This window comes from Cyclospora cayetanensis, unplaced genomic scaffold (genome assembly GCF_002999335.1).
Source record: "Cyclospora cayetanensis isolate NF1_C8 unplaced genomic scaffold, CcayRef3 CcayRef3_contig_177, whole genome shotgun sequence".
Taxonomy (NCBI): Eukaryota; Apicomplexa; class Conoidasida; order Eucoccidiorida; family Eimeriidae; genus Cyclospora; species Cyclospora cayetanensis.
This window is the reverse complement of record NW_020312122.1, coordinates 1-16,208: the sequence shown is the minus strand read 5'-3', so window position 1 is coordinate 16,208 and position 16,208 is coordinate 1. Positions and strand designations below refer to the sequence as shown.

At 51.4% G+C, this 16,208-nt stretch overlaps 2 protein-coding genes across 2 annotated transcripts; one reads left to right on the top strand and one right to left on the bottom strand.

The window, feature by feature from the left end:
- Positions 1–1,319: 1,319 nt before the first annotated feature.
- On the bottom strand, positions 1,320–3,938 carry LOC34622793. Its single transcript, XM_026337320.1, has one exon. It carries the CDS (start codon positions 3,936–3,938, stop codon positions 1,320–1,322), a length of 2,619 nt encoding a protein of 872 aa, XP_026193105.1.
- An 8,553-nt stretch (positions 3,939–12,491) lies between these two features.
- Positions 12,492–16,164, top strand: LOC34622381 (the record flags this gene model as incomplete). Its single annotated transcript, XM_026337319.1, has 3 exons — positions 12,492–13,084; positions 13,309–14,242; positions 15,951–16,164. Coding segments are annotated over exons 1-3 (1,741 nt in total), but the record flags the coding sequence as incomplete, so codon positions are not given.
- Between the last annotated feature and the right edge of the window lie 44 nt (positions 16,165–16,208).

The following is a 16,208-nucleotide window of genomic DNA, read 5'->3' as shown; positions in this document are numbered from 1 at the left end:
TACCACCAAACCTGTACTTATTGGCATACACGGATCGCGACCCTCAGCAAGGCGTGTCCAGGGGCCCGCCGCTGCGCACACACTTCGCCCATGTTAGTAGAGGCCATATGCGTTTCAGTCAGACCTGCATGAGCCAAAAAGGCGCATGATGGTTGGAGGCTACCCCCCAGGCTGAACTGCTTATACAGTGTACACGTGCGGCCCTGTGCAGCAGCACCGTGGAGCCTAGAGGATGCGAACAGTGGTGCGCCAGACATTGCACCACTTCATGCTTTTCCAGCTCGCTTTCACTACCTCGCCCATTCGCCACAAAATTCTACCGTCGTTTGCATTCTCTTTTGCTTGGCAGGCACCAGCACGAAGTGTTCGAGATGGCATCCCGAAGTGCTAGTTATTTTAGGGGTTTCATGCCACGCTGTCTTCTGTAGGCAGCTGGTGCGCTGAAAACTACGGAACTGGTCCCGTTAATGCTAGATTAGTATCCTCCCAGAGATAGGACGCCTTTACTTGCACCTTAAGAAGGTTTACTCGGTAATGGAGTTGAGCGAGAAACGAGAGATCTCGTAGGCTGCCAGGAACCCCTATAAGAGATGCGAGAAACGGTTTTGAGTGTACTGTAAAGCAACGACCACAGTGCGCTTGCGAAACTCCTGCCGAGTTAGCGGCTTCCCGCAGTAGTGGATTTGCAGAAAACGGGGATTAGTAAGTGCAGGACAGAACACTTTACAGGAGAATGAGACCGATTACTAAATCATGAAGATCCAACTAACGCCTCAGTGCTTACTGCCCTTTGGCAGGTTCCTATTTTGTTCCGTATGCTTATGCTACTCACTGATGACAAGCTTTGACAACAGAAGTAGGCGGCAGTTTGCTTCCCTTCCAGTTGGGTTGTTATTCAAAGACCGACTCGGGCCCCCGTGAACTGCACCCGCGAGAAACAGACGCATCGGCATGTAACCCTTTGTAAACCATGACTGCCGTAAAAATCCAGGCAATCGACTAAAATACATGCACGAAAATGCCAGGAGATCTGGCACATAAAGCAGAAGGAACCCTGCAGCGGCCAGGCTACGCCTACCAACCTCTCCCTGGAATTCCCTCTGCCAGACAGGAAACCTCAAAGCAAGACCAACCCACTCCACTCTCGACAAAACTGCGCAGCAGCTCCTGACCCATATTGCTGGAGCTGTTGACCCCGCAGGCTGAAGCGGGCAAGGGACGGGGTAGATGCGCCAGTGCCTGCTGCTGCACGCACCACCCTCTCACCTTATCCTCGTTGGGAGCACTTATTCTTGTCGCTCGTAGCCTCAGTCTGCAAGTCAGAGATCCCAGTAGCCCGGAGGGGTGGAGGGTGGCGGCGCCAATTGCCGGTGTCTCGAGGTAATGCGTTGCTGTTGTGGCTCGGAGATAGTCGGAGCTCTTAGTCTCTCGACACGCAGCTCGTCGTCGGATTCAGGTGCCTTAGCAGCATGTATTCCCTTATCTCTATAGTGAGAGCAACCTTTAGGAGCCCCAGGACACCCCCTGATTTTCCCCATCATATCAAAAAAACTTGTACATTCCTGGCATCCAAAGGCCGGAAGCTGCTGTCGCACTGACTTTGGAACTGCAGCACGAACTCGTGGCAGCTGCTGCTGCATGCGCTCTAGTTGCTGTTGAGCCGCTTGCCCGGAGCAGCGCACAGAAACCACAGCTCCTGAGCGACTGCTATTCCCTTCCGATGCAGGAGCCCCACAGTGCCCCTTTGGGCTACAAGGGGCTCCATCGACGGCTTGAACATTGGAACTACGAGCGCCTTCGCTGATTCCAGAGGCCCCTCGCCTTTCAGATACGCCTGCCTCTTGGCTCAGCTTTTCCTTCGCCTTTATTTCATCCCTATTTGCTGTAGCAGTGGACTCCCATGTCACCGGGGCCCTCGAGGCCCCAGGAGAACAGGGCCCGCCTGAGGCCCTCGCACTGCCTTCAGACCGGTTCAAACGGCAGCTGTGGTCGTGCCCAAGCTGTAAGGACACAGTAGTCCTGCTGCTGCTGTTGCCAACAAGGGTCTGGGAGCCTTCGGAGGGCTGATTGCTGGGACAGCTGCTGTCCCTGGTGCAAGTCTGCAACTGCTCCTGCCCACGTCCAAATGCACCGGAGGATAACAGTTTCGGCCCGGCACCAGGATGGGTAGTGCCGTCCTGGCGCTCTTTAGTACTTTTTTCAGCCTTCACAGTTCGTTGTCTCTTCTGCAGACCCTCTCCGGTTGGCAGAGGCCCAGGAGTGCCGTCAGCCGTGCCGCGGCAGGGGGCTTCACCAGTCCTACCCTCGCTGCTGCCACTCCGCAATTCAGCGTCTGGGTTACTCCGATTGCTGCCGTTACCATTGCTGCTGTCACTGCTTATACTGTTGCTGCTGCTACTTGCTGGGCCCCCGCCCGTCCGGGTTGTCTCCCGGGAGTCTTCTCTGTCGGAAGCCGAGAAGGCACTGCTCCACTGGTCTTGGGAGGCACTCGTCTGGGTAAGTTTGAGGCCCTGCAAGGAGCAAACAGGGATAGTGAGCTTTGTGCACCTGCTGTCGTCTGTGTTTTCGCAGTTGGGCTGTACGCACACTGCGAACGGCTCAAAGGCAAAAACCTTCATGGATGTTCCCTTGCGGAGCCTGCCCGACTTAATGTTGCACCTGGCAGCTGCTGAACGCTCTAGAAGGCATAGGACGCGCATTCCCTGTCTTATCGAAGCTGCTTTCAAAGATTGCTCGGGCTCCAAGGCTTCCGCTACCAGTAGCAATAGATCTGATGCCAGGAGAGTTACTGCCTCATCCAGCAATTCAAGCGACAATGATTTTGCAGCTGAAAGCGAAGCCACCGGTGCTGCAGTGGCTGCGAACGAGGAGAATGTCTCCAGCCAGGCCTCTTGGCGCAGAGATGCACCCTCAATAAAGTCTTTGAATCGCTCTGCATCGCGCAAAGCCGCGGCACTAAGGGATCCACGCTCTGAACTCAGTAGGTGCACCCGCAGGCCTTGCCCCTCGCAGCTGCTGAGTTCATTTGACTCGCTATCGCGCCTATATCGGCCACGAAGACGCTCATAAGCAACTGCTGGTACCGAGGACCTGTTGCCACCCGCATCGCGGTGGGAGGGCTCACTTTGCAGCGAGTTCGCAGGTCCTAGAGAGGCAATGGGGAGTCCATCAATGCGGTCGCACCAGTGAACAAGCTTTGAAATCCAGAGACTCGGAGAGTCAGACAAAAAATAACTTGCCTCCCAACCTGTTTCGTCTGCTGTTACTGCCTCCTCTGCGCTGCTGCACAGCAGCTCACCACTATCACCTTGCAGCCGAGCTAAGCAGGCCTCCAGCATTGTCCACTGGGGGCCCTCCCCAGGACCTTCTTTGCGGATATACCCCACCAACGAGGCCAAAAGAGCGCTATGCCGCCGTAGTTGCGACTTCAGTCTGCAAACTTTCCCCTGTAGTGCCCGATGTTGGGCTCTCCAGTGGTAACATAGACGCTTGAGTTCCTCTGCCTGCACCTTGTGAGCTGCAAGGAGAGAAGCGACCACCCGCCGCAAGTCCTGATGCATGCACGGCTCCGGCTCGTTGATACCAGTATTGCTCCAGTTGTACTGGATCTTTGGCCTCCGGGAGCCTTCAAGATGGGAAGACTCGATCCCGCACGTTGTAGAGTGGCAGAGGTTCCCTCCCAGCTGCGCAGCGGCATACGGGGACTTAAGGAAATGAACAGGGGCAGCCCTCTCGGAAATGTCCTTTTGCTGCAGGAACGTGCCAGAACTGGCCTCCGACGCCTGCTCCCCGCTATAAGATGGTCTCCTCCTGGGTGCGGGGTCCTCCACACCGTGCACCGCGGAGGTTTCTGGGGTAGAGACGCGGTACGCATCTTCGGAGCGGTTGGTAGTGGTGCTGCTATTGCACTCACTTAGTGTTACAGCAGCTGCGGCCATCTTCTCATGGAAAACACCTTGCGGCTGAGCTGTGGAAGTCTCAAGAGTTTCCGAGGGGCCGGTGTGTGCAAAAGGGCAGCTCGGGTTCCGGCACAGAAGTCCTGGAAGGATTGGCCAGCAGTTTGCTCCCGAAAAGGGGTAGAGCTCTGGACAAAGGATCGTGGAACGCGATATGATAAGTGAATATCGAGGTGGTTTGGTCGCGCTCGTAATAACAATTGGCTCGAATAGAGCCCCATCCGTGCATTGTGCATCCTCAGGAGCACTCCATGTTTAGCTGTGAAAGTGGGCTGCTCCAGCCCCAATACAAAAGCATGCAGCTACTTGCGCGGCACTGAAGAAATGCGGCCGGGGAAAAGCAGCGCATAGCAGTGTTTAAGACACACACGCACGGAAAGAAGGGGAGGGAGGGACATACACACGACGACGGGGAAGAGTCTCAACAAGTGTCTGAAATTATTACCTTGCATCTGAGAGAAGACACTTATAAAGTGGCAAGTATACTCTGTACTCGCAAAAAAGAAGTGCGGGAAACACGAGATGGAAGCCAAGCACCGCCCACGGCTTCTGTTGCTCAGCAGCATACGAAAAAAATGCCCCCGCTTGCTTAGAACCAGCGGAAATACATTCGAGCTTTAAATATACAACTCAAGTACCAAACTTTGTCACCCTCTGGATATATCATAGAAATAGACATCAAGATGCATATGACTGCGAAGACGGAACCCAGCAGCTGACTGACGGGCCCATCTAAGCCGTTAGAGCTGAAATCAGCTGGAAACCCCAGAACCGAGAAAACACTTGCGTTCCAATTATATATCATTATTTTACTATCATAGAGCTTTTAAAAAAGCCCCTAAGAGGAAAAAATCCCGGCGTAATAGCCAAACGCTTTCCCTCAGCGACAGCTTGCTGAGTGTCTGTCGCCAGCCCCAGGCGGCTGCCACGAGACCGAAGAAACGAAGCAGTGCTCACATATATTCTCAGGTCCTCCGTGATTTTTTTGGCGAAAGAAGATGCTCTTAGCTCTCAACTTCTTGAGCGTCTCAGAGAACAAAAACAACTAAAACGATACACTAGCTGACGCGACTCGATTTGATTGGTTTTACTGGCATGGTGATGGCATCCCAATAGGAATCGTATTTGTACACTGTAATGGCAGGCACCAGATGGAAGCAACTAGTGGCCTAAGTAAACCTCAGCCGCCTGCATGTAATCGCCAAATTACCTTACCCACCCCAAGGGTAGCGGTGTAGCGGGCTGTGTAGCGCTCCATCCAAGGCCAACTTAATAAGGCACTCCATACAGCGTCAATGGAAAGAGTTTAAGTGTTTCTCAGGAAGCCTTCCGCTTTCTTACACACTCCCATTAGAGCCTCCATGATTTGCTGGCCGGCAGGAGCGAACGAACCAAAGACTTGTGTGGCGGAAACGGATAGCGCGCTGGCAGTTCTAGTCCAAAGGTTTTATAAGGAATACGTAAAGCTAGAGAGCACGTAACTGTACCCTCGAATCACTCTGAACATTCACAGCCAGATTCACATTGCATCTAGCGCACATGCACACAACACTGCGTCTTTTTTTGTTGAGCTAACACTTCTCTGCAAGAATCAGTACATACGAACACGTAAATCAATTAATCCCTTCTTTACCGATTTTTGATTAAATGCAACTAGCGTGGCCAAAAGCCCCTCTCCCCAGTGTAGCCTGCTACAAGTTGTATTTGTCTAGGAATTAATGGGGAACCGACAAATGGCGTATTCGGCATTTTCTCGATGCAGGAAGATGCAATGATTTTTCCTGTTGCCCACTCTAGCTATCCCTATACCATACATTGGGAGCGCTAACGAGCACTGACAGGGGGAGACGGCAGATCTGTTGTAAAACATTCCAGAATTTTAGTTAGGTTTGGATAGAGTCCGGAGTAATGTCTCCGTACAGCGTTTGTGGGTAAAGCGTTACAGTTGGTAGCATCACATAGTTTTAAGCAGCTGGACCCCCCCTCATGCACAAGTTATGAGTGCTTGACAAAGTCGATCCACACGCGCCCTAGCTGTCCCCCCTTTCCCATCACTGCACAATGGAGGAAGAGGGCAAGAAAACAGAAGAATGCTTTGAAAAAACCTCAAGTAACTTCCTATTATGTGATACTTGTATTGAGTCTGAAATCATGTGTCTTATTATTAGTCTGGATGGAACCTTACATTATGGTAGCACCGCATGGCTCAAGCGGCAGCTCCCCGTAAATTCAATTGCCTGGCCCGTTAGGGCGGGAGAGGCCGGGCTGCAAGCTTGTGTGGATGCAATAGCTTCGCATCTGGTAGGAACGCATGCCCTCTCAGCTCATCAAATGCCTATCAGAGCGTCGAAGAGGTTTTGTTGAGAAAAAAAGTAGGGTGGCAGCAAGGATGGACGTGCGCGCAAAGATGTAATTAGCTTGTTGGAGCTGTATCGCGCTCAGTGCCCTCCAGATGAAGAATACGAGAGCCCTTCGCGGCACGTTGATTGGAGGGATAAGCACTCTACTGATGATCCTACTGATTAAAAGCAAGTTTTTTGTCTGCGGGGATTACTACCCTTCACGCTTTCATAAGCTCTTTGGCCCATGCGTTTATGCCGAGACAGACATTTGCTCAACAGGAAGCTTTGGGAGACCTGAGAAGGCTGGAGCAAGGGAAACTCAGCCCCACAACAACGTATCTGCTTCTATCGTGAGCCATTCATATACATAGCCCGGAGGTTAATGCACACACAAAAATCCGACGAACTTGAACGATGGGACTACGCCCAGCAGAAGCATGCTGCTGGCGAACAAAGATGACGCACCAGGGAAAGGGACGTCCCCCTAACAGGCTGTGGCGCAGTGAAAGCGGCTACGGACGACATATCCGCAGCTGGGAGTCCACCGCAAGCTAATTTCGCACTGATGCAAGCTCACAATAGTGGACGTGAATTGCTAGTGTTACTTAGCTCAGATGTGAAGCCGTCATCTGAGGAGATGGCGTATAAGTTCAAATCTGCATCTGTTCACGTAAGCGCAGTCCCTAACACTTAGGACCGCTGAGGGATGGCAGAATGGAAGGAATGGTAAGTTTCCTGCAGTTGGGTTCTAGTTCCAATCGGAATGGGGTCCTGTTAGCACGGTTCGTAGCTTCTGCGTTGGACTCGTGGGCCGCGACGCGAGCCTCGGTATGCCATGTAAGACCCAATGGAAGGCGCATATGCGGCTATTGCTGCGCGCTGTAGAGATTAGTACACCGGAAGGTGCTTAGAAAAAGCAACTCCTGGTCTCTTCAACAACGCTTGTATCATCTATGGAGAGCAGGATAGAGGCGGTACCTGAACAAAGAATGGCAAAATCTTCGTGCGTGCAGCTCTGCGGAGCAGCGAGGAAAGACGTTTCTGTGTATGCGTGCCATCAAATGTCTGTTCTTCACAGGACATGCTGTTGAACGTTTGGCTGATGAACAGCAGGCTTAGGCAGAAAATCAAGGGCAGGTTGCGGAGGTGCTAAATAATGACGAGCAACCATTAGGCTGACCATCTGCTGGTCGCCCAGCGCACACCATTACGCTATTCCCCGAGGCACCCCCAGCCTAGATTCCACGATCTGGGAAGACAAAATATTATGAAGGGAAAATTGAGTGGGGTATGCTTGGTTGGAAAGGGAAACGCGGAGACATTGATTAGCTCCCTTGGGCACAGCCCGGCTGTGGTACCGAACAAGGAAAGAGTGTAGCGCATGGGCGTTCACCTCAAGCCCCTGCTCAAAATTACCGTAAATAAGAAGCTATTATCGCCTTGGATTGGAGAAGCACATGCCAAACTACGCGCACCAACAGTCTCTTCGAAATGTGACTTCACAGCCCCTGCTTTGAAAAACCCCATTAAGCCTTATCACAGGGATGAAACGGCGCTCTACATAGCTTCTCAAAATAGAGTATGCCTGCATGCCGGTTGCAGAATGTCTCATCTGAGTCTTAACGGCATAATGCTGCGAATGCTAATGAGATTCTCCAAGAGAGGTGGATGGCTGTCTGCAGGGGACGACGCCTTTTCTTAAGCCGAGATATTCAAGAGAAGTTACAGCACCTACGCCACGCGCTTCAGCTGTTGCGGGAAAGGAGTGCATGCGAATGCAAGCAAGCGTTCTTTTCCATGAGAACAGGTGTCTTCCTTTAATAGTTTGTTTTGTTTATATGAATCGATTCGGATCCGGCAATCCTGAAGCAGCTAAACATGGCCCTTCGCATGGCGCACTCGCAAGGGCTTTGCTACATTCTCTGGAGTTGCCTCTTATTATGGAGATACCATTCGTGGATTTGCTTGGAACGCTGCCCCACTAACCTATCATCCTAAGAAAAAGGCACCGTGCGATCAGGCTAGTAGCGGCGGATGCCGCATCAAGGAGGCTGGCCAGACCCCTTAGAGACCCTCTGGTGCTCGCGCTGCCTGAGTATCGTCTCCCTAACAGCCGACCTAGTGAGGTAGCGGTGGATGTTATTCCCTCCTAACAGGGTGTGACCATCTTGAATAATCAAAACGTTGATTAAATTTTGATCGCTTCACCGACACCGAGCAGAGATATCAAGTGAAGGAGAATACTTTCATGGGGTGAGATGGGGCGTGGAAAATGGCCGCACTTCATACTGTCCGAGTCAACCAATAGGCATTAATGCAACTTATGAAGAGCTTACAGAGCTTGATAGTCCATGAGCTGGTGGGCTGCCTGGGCGCCCCCTGCAGCACGGCTTTCCAGTAAAGTTGTTAAGGGCATTACCAACCTTTTCCCGATGCGCTCTCACAGCACCACAGTAACTCACTGATGTGCAGCGCAACAGCTACTTTATATGGGTATTCAAGGCGTCGGCCACGTTGAGCAGGTCTAAAGTTTTTGACACCCCTGCATCCGAGAAGGGGTGAAGTACGACGTTGAGGATGGTCTGCTGTGCTTCAGTTTGAAGCGGGGACTTCGTCGCCTGTACACTCTGGCTCCAGTCCGCAATAGTGTTTCGTGAAAAGCACATGACCATGCCTACTGAGGTCATAATGATGCACTTTACAATGGAAAAGCTCTAGCAACCCATTTGGTGGCCAGAAATGGGTCCCGCTGCAGAGGATTGTGCACTGTCATGCTCAGATTGTCAGCACCTGAGGCCATGAGCTCTAATAAGCGCAGCCTTTTGCGAAGCCTTTCGCATCCTGAAAGGCGTTGCACATATCTGGGTATGGAAGCGTTTGCTAGGCAGCCTGAGGTCATCGGTCAGGCTACTATCAATGCCATTCTCCACAGAGCCAGCAAATATGCCATTTCGTCCTTTGATCCAGCAATATCGAGGCTCAGGAAGGCGCTCAATCGCTATTAAGCTGCATCTGGAAGCTTTGTGGATTTTTGAGGACTAGCGTTTCTGAAAGGGACCCAAAGGCATTCAGTGCGTTCTGGCGCGTCTTCACGACCGGCCTACACATTGGCCATTACATGGTCACTGCGAGCCTCCATGAGGCAGACGGACAGAAAGAGTGCACCAACCGCACTCAAACGCGTTATTTGCTACTCACTACTCACAAAATTCTAGCTCTTTGGCTTGCTTCTCTACCATGTGCTAAGTAGGCTTGTGATACAACAGCACTGCCTACCCTGTGCTCCTTCGAATCCCAGGTCTGCTCTGGAAAATTTCCTCTTTATCCTGGCTTGGACCGGACGATGCAGGGTCAGCAAGCGCTCTTGACAGCGGAGGGATTCGAGAGCAGCTGGGTGGTGTACGCAAATGAATGCACAAAGCTTCAGAGAGATAAGCATGGAATTATGGCTATCGTTGGCAAGGTGTGAGTGGTGAGCCGGGATATTTGGTGAAGGCCGATCGGCGTGCTTAACCAGGCACACCAGAAGGTGACCAGATAAAGATGTTTGCCACCAAAGGGCTAGGAGCATCCGTAGCTTGCTCGCAAATCGGTGCTCTTTTTGACTATCAATTACCTAAAAGGTTGGATGTCCCACAAGCCTACAAGTGTTGGCTTCGTAAGAAGCTTGGAAATTTTCGACGAGTTGCGGAGTGAAGCGCAGGAACGCGACTTGTGTGGAGGCGGAGGGTTCACAGGGAGCCATAAGGATACTGGACCTACTTGATTTTAGAACTTGTAATCGCAGCGAGTAGAGGGGAGTCTCTAGAGAAAAATGTGCAGGACGACAGCAACCGCAGTGATTGAAGGAGGGATTCTTTCGGACTTCGTTGCCAGCGGGAGAGTTCGCGACTGTGCTTGGTTCACAAGGCTAAACGCCACAGGATAATTTTCGCGATTCTTGGTATTTGCTTTTTCCTGAGCGCATGCATAGTTCCGGAAACCCCCTACACCCAATGTATGCAGCGTGGTCAACGCCAAAGCCCCAAAATAGGCACATGAAAAAATGAAGGAACGATATATCTGAGAGCGCCCCAGGACAAATTGAACTGTTATTCGTTTTTGCCTTTTAGTATGCATGCAGAAGTTACTCTGTGATGTGCGGAGGCGCTGCTGCACCAGTGTGTGCTTTGATTTCTCCTATGCATTCTAATTTTCTTTGTTTCGTTTTCTCGTCGCTAGCGATTCACACATTCGAGTGCTCTACTGTCAAGAAGCCCTCACGCCTCCGCGGTCGTGTTGGTACGATCCCCATCCATTTAGGATAGCGTGTGCCTTTACTCCAATAAGCTTCACTTTAGCGATTGATGCACTCTGCACCTCTCCGACGCGCACTGTATTTTGTGCTTTCGGCTGCTTGGAGAGTGTCAATAGGGCAGAAACTCTTTTGCTTTCTCGCAGGATTTCGGTCTTGGTGGGTGTGTAAAGAGCACAGGGGCGTATGTGCTGAAATGAGGGGAGAAAGTGCAGCAGTCCACCCTAAAACTAAACACCTTCTAGTACACTGTTATAGTTTAGCGTTGAAATAGTAAGCAACTGGCCAATTGGTTTGTGTTCTAATTCGTTGCACGATACTGCTAGCTCTATATAAGCATACACAATGGTGTGAGCATATGCGGTAGATGCTGCGTTAAGCTAGATGCAAACACTTGGAGTGCCGAGAGAGGGCAGTTACGCGCAGGCCAGCGATTGTTCTCCCTTCATGCAGAAAACTCTGAGGGACGTTATCAGCTTAAGATGGAAGTTTTTTCGAAGAAGACTTGATGGCTTTGTATTTGGCTTTTTCCAAGTCTGGAACAAATAACATCTTGCTGCATCGACAGCCAGCGTAGGGGCTGGGAACCTCTGCTTCAAACCATCCGGTTGTACCAATTTCACTGATCCACCTACTGCCTCCGTGAAGCGCCCCTTAGCGCCAGACTCAAATCCTTCTTTGTAAAAGCAGTTGGGTGCTTTTCTAGAGAAGTCTGGTGTTCTCTTGCTCATACCCCTCAGGTTTCCAACAGGAGCGGGTAGAGACAGCTGGAGTGCGTTCTCCTGTACGCTATAAGCATTTCGAGCATTCACAACTAGTTTTACCTAGCATCAAGTGCACAGACACACACAAAGAATAATTTGTGCTGCGAACAGTCCAAGCAATAAGCGTCGATTCTTCACCAATTTTAAATAACATATATGCAGCGTAGTATAAAGTGTATACGTGCAGCGCAACCCGCTACAAAGGCAGTGCTCTCTTAGATGAATTCTCCCATCCCCATTCCATCCCACAGGCTTCTTGCCTGGAAGGGGGAGCGACTGCCGGGGTGCAAGGAACTTCACCCTAGGGTTACATCCGGCATTCGCATATACCATGCATACAATCGAATGACGCACATCCATACAGCATTCACTCTTAATGTATGAATCTAATCCTTCTCTCAGTTAGCCATACAGTCAATAAATACTAAAGTATAAACTGAATGCAAAGCATAGCTGTGATGGCCTTTGTATAGCGTTCCCTAGTAAGGTGTATTTTACAGGTTTTGCGTGTAACCTCATTTCTTTCCATTACAGTCCCTTTGAAGCCAATAACTTCTCCAGATTGATTTCACTCCTTCTCTTAGAGGCCAATTCTAGGCCGACAACTTTGCGCTATGTGCACGTTTCGCAGAGGACGCCTAGTAGATTCGGAGTCCTCTATCAGGTCCCACCTGTCTCCTTGGCGGACACTCTATATCTTCCTGTTCTACTATGATTTGCATTGGGCATAGGAAAACTGTGTCCTGTGCCCTTAGTTTAAATATTGTTTCCCACGCTCTTTCCTAGGGACGGAACCTGCATCCTGTCCTGCGGGGCCGCTGTCGCTGCATCCATTGCTTACGACAGAGTTCCCCCCAATTTAAGCCATCACCGGTTCCTCTTCCGTTCCTTGGTTAGATTAGTTGGTCTTTTCCCTCCTATGCATATAACTAGAAGAAGTACGGAGGCAGCGTAGGAAGAGTCTTGTAGGACTCGTGCTGCGGATTGACTCGCTTTCCCCTGCAGAGGGGTGGGAGGAGTTTCGCTTGCTGCGGCAGCATAAGCCCTCGCTCCACGCGGTTTATGGGATATCGAACCCGCGTTCCTCTACCTTGTAGCCTTGATTCGGCTGTAGTTCCTCAAAGAAGGTCAGGCAATGGCAAGAGGCGAGGGGGGCAGCCCCCGCCGTGCAGTGGCTCCTGCCGTACTTTTAGTGCTTTGCTCATGTATCCACAATGTGTCATCCGATGTCGGCATAGAGGGTATGAAGGCAATCGTGGGAGACTCCGCTAGGGCCTCCCCGGAGATGTCAATGCCGGCCCCCTCTACTAGTCTGGCCTTCGTGGAGCAGCTGGCCTCTGTAATTTCCTCTGTGGCACCCACTGTAGGCCAGTTTCTGTTCTCTTCAGGGGATGGATCATCAGGTTCTTCCGACTTTTCCGGGGGTGGAGGCACCTTAGCTACGCTTTCTGACTTTGGACGCAAGGCTGCGGGAGCATTCTCCACCACCCTAGCCTCAAACAATGGCAGAGAGGCTGTTTGGGTTCCTCTACATGAGCATCTTGGTCTGCTTAGGGACTTCCTAGGTCTTTCAGGTGATGATAAGCGCGGGGTACGCAACGCCGCTTATCTCCTCTTGGCGTCTCAGCTGCCTCTGCTCCAATTTGCAGTGGAGAGGGATGCATGCAAGGATCCAGAGGACGATAGGAAGGCCCTGAATGTCGTTACCAACTATCCACCCACCAAAAAGTAAGGCTTTATATCGCCTCCGCCTTTCCTTCTACTTCTGTGCCGCAGTTAGAGTCAAGTTAGCTCCCATTTGTGTGCGAAGAGGGTTGTTTGTACACGGGTAGCGCCATCATCTCCTGAGCCCAGACTCTCGCTCTCAGCCCCTGCTCGGGTTTGCTAGCTGCTACAGCATGCTCTCGTACTGTGCATCCGCGTCTCTGTGGCCCTCATTGTGTGTTGTTCAGGATGCTGGAGGCCTATATGGAGCAAAGGCCTGACAAGAATTTGCAGGGTGCACCTGCGGACTTAGTGGAGCTGTATTCAGATTTTCGTGAGCATCTCAAGGCATTGCGGGGAGCGGGCGGGGGCCAGGTGCTCCCCGTCTCGATTGTGGGGGGATTGGACTCGTTAAGCAGAAATACAGCGGAACTGGTGAATGGTTATCTAGCCACCGTTGCACGCTACTTAACATATGGTGACCGCTTTCAAAAGAATAAGAGGGGCTTGTTGTTCTTCACTAGGCACGTGCTCCCTCGGGTCCTTCAGCTCTTTGCGTTACAGCTAGATGCATGCCGCTACGTCTGGAATTTCTTGGAAGAAGTTTTCCCCGGTGGCATGTATGCACCTGTATCCACTTCTCTCTCTGAGTTGCCGAGCTATCCTGCACGACCTCTTGTGTTTGATGAGGAAGACGGGGGGACCCTTAGATTAATGGCACAGAACTTGGGCTTCAGTCCTCCTCAGGCGCCGTATGCGCACGCAAGAGCCCTCGTGCGGCGGATACTGGCTCGAGTTCAGCTGCAGCTGAGCTCTCTTTATGCACTCTCCAGAGGCTGCCTAGCGGGGACATCTCTCTCCTTTCAAAGGGAATATGCTGAAGCACAAAACCGGATTGAATTGGGAGAGGTTCCTGCTAGCGCTTTTCTCATACTTAAAGAAAAAAGTGAGCAGCCAAAAGCGATTCAAGCCGCTGATCAGACGCCAGAAGCCACAGCAGAGAAGAAGGAAAAGGCCAATCCCAGACTCCGAGCACTCAAAAGGAATGCCCCTAGATCAGATCCCAAGGTTGAAGAAAAAAACGCCAGTCAATCTGCCGCCAATGAGGTTTCTTCGGGAATCGGGGCCCCTGTAGTCCCTGCTGAATCGGGAGGAGGAGTGTCGGAAGGGCAGCATCTGCAGGTGGAGCAGCAGCAGGCAGTGAGACAAGAGCATCAACCAAACCAAAGAATGTGAGGGCAGTGGATGCGGATATGGCGCTGACCGCCGAAATCTTAACGCAAGAATGACTGAAGCAATCGCATACAGCAGAGAAGCCACCTCAGGACATCACGTAGTACACAGGTAAGGGCTTTTCTGTAATCCTCTCCTCTCATTGCAGAAGTAGAAACCGAAGCAGTAAGAGCTGAAGGCCGTTCTGTAGGAGACGTAGAGCGGACTGGTTGCTTCTTGAGGGAAGGCGAGCATCTTTCCGACGTTCACGCTCTAGCTGGTTACCCTGCCCCTACCGCTGACTGAGGCGTCAGACGGAGAATTGAAGTGGGGGAGGGGATACTGGGCACGATCAAGATGAAGACGCGAAGGACGAGGTGTGAAGAAAAGCTTGTGCGTGTTGCTCGTGGGGGCTGCTCAGCCGACTCGGGCTGCGGATGCGACGGAAGCAGAGTTTAGCAACGAATAGAAGCCCACATTGAGCATCGATTTTTTTTACGCTTGAGGTGCACAGGTCAAGGGTGCGGCCTCGTCCGAAGTTTGTGTACACTCTGATATTTGGAGCAGGCTCTAGCACAGCTAACCGGACCTTTGGCTGCTGCGCCGGAATAGCACAGGAAGAGCTCTGCACAAAAGTGTAAAGACCGACAGCTGCCTTAACGCTGTAGTAGCTAGTTGCCCTGCCGGCTGAGGTAGCTCCTCACGTAGCGGGGCAGTCGGAAAGCTAGGTAGCCAGGAAATTCTTTTTGTGACACTGATACACCCGAATATTCTGCTCATCAGGCAAGACTAAGTAAGCTGTCTGTACGGGAGTTTGCCGTGTCCGTGGGCCCATGCTGTGGGCCAAGCTATTCGGAGGCACTTTCTACTACACTAGTGATATTTAAATAAGAAGTGGTCAAGGATAGACCATTTGGTTCGATAGTCCGCATCTTTTGTATACTCCAGAGAAACGAGAATTCGATGCAATAGAAGGTGTTTCAGTCTGCGCTAGATGCTAGTTGTAGGTAGCTGTGAATGCTCGGCAGGGTGGGTCCACGCGCGCCCTAGCTGTCCCTATTCCCGCATCTCGCTACTCTGGGGGGAAGAGGGTAAGAAAGAAGCAGAGCTTCCTGACAGGACCTTAAATAAATTCCCGTTATGTGGACATTTGTATAGAGTCAGGAGCCTTGTGCCTCCTTATGGAGTTCTGAGGTGAATTCTTACGGTTGGTAGCACGGCGTGATTCAAAATAGCTGTTCCCCGTTAATTGACTGGTTGGGGATGCAGTAGGATGCCATACTCCCGTGAAATGGTCATCTGATATTCTTGATCTAATCGAGTGGTCATTCGAAAATGATTCGGTGCGACAAGAATTCAGGAAGATCCCTTTGGCAATGAATGCTATGGTGGCACAAAGCTTGTTATGGCGACAGAGGCCGAGCTGCAAGCTTATGTGAATGCAATAGCTCCGCGTCTGGTCGAGATGCATACTTTGTCAGCTCATCACCTGCACCATTAATGCGTCAATGAGGCTATGCTGAGAAGAAAAGTAGGGTGGCACCAAGGGGCTGGACAAGCGCGCATCGATCTCTAGGTTGGAGATGTATCGCGTTTTGTACCCTCCAAACGAAAGACACGATAGACCTTCGCAGCATGTTTATTGGAAGAATGAGCACTTTAATGGTGGCTTTAATAGTGCAGAGGAGGTTGCTGGCCTAGTTGGATTACTACTCTTCAAGCCTCCATAGACATCTTGACTTATGAAGCGAAAATTGAGTGGGGTATGCTTGGTTGGAAAGGGAAACGCGGAGACATTGATCAGCTCCTTTGGGCACAGCCCGGCTGTGGTACCGAACAAGGAAAGAGTGTAGCGCATGGGCGTTCACCTCAAGCCCCTGCTCAAAATTACCGTAAATAAGAAGCTATTATCGCCTTGGATTGGAGAAGCACATGC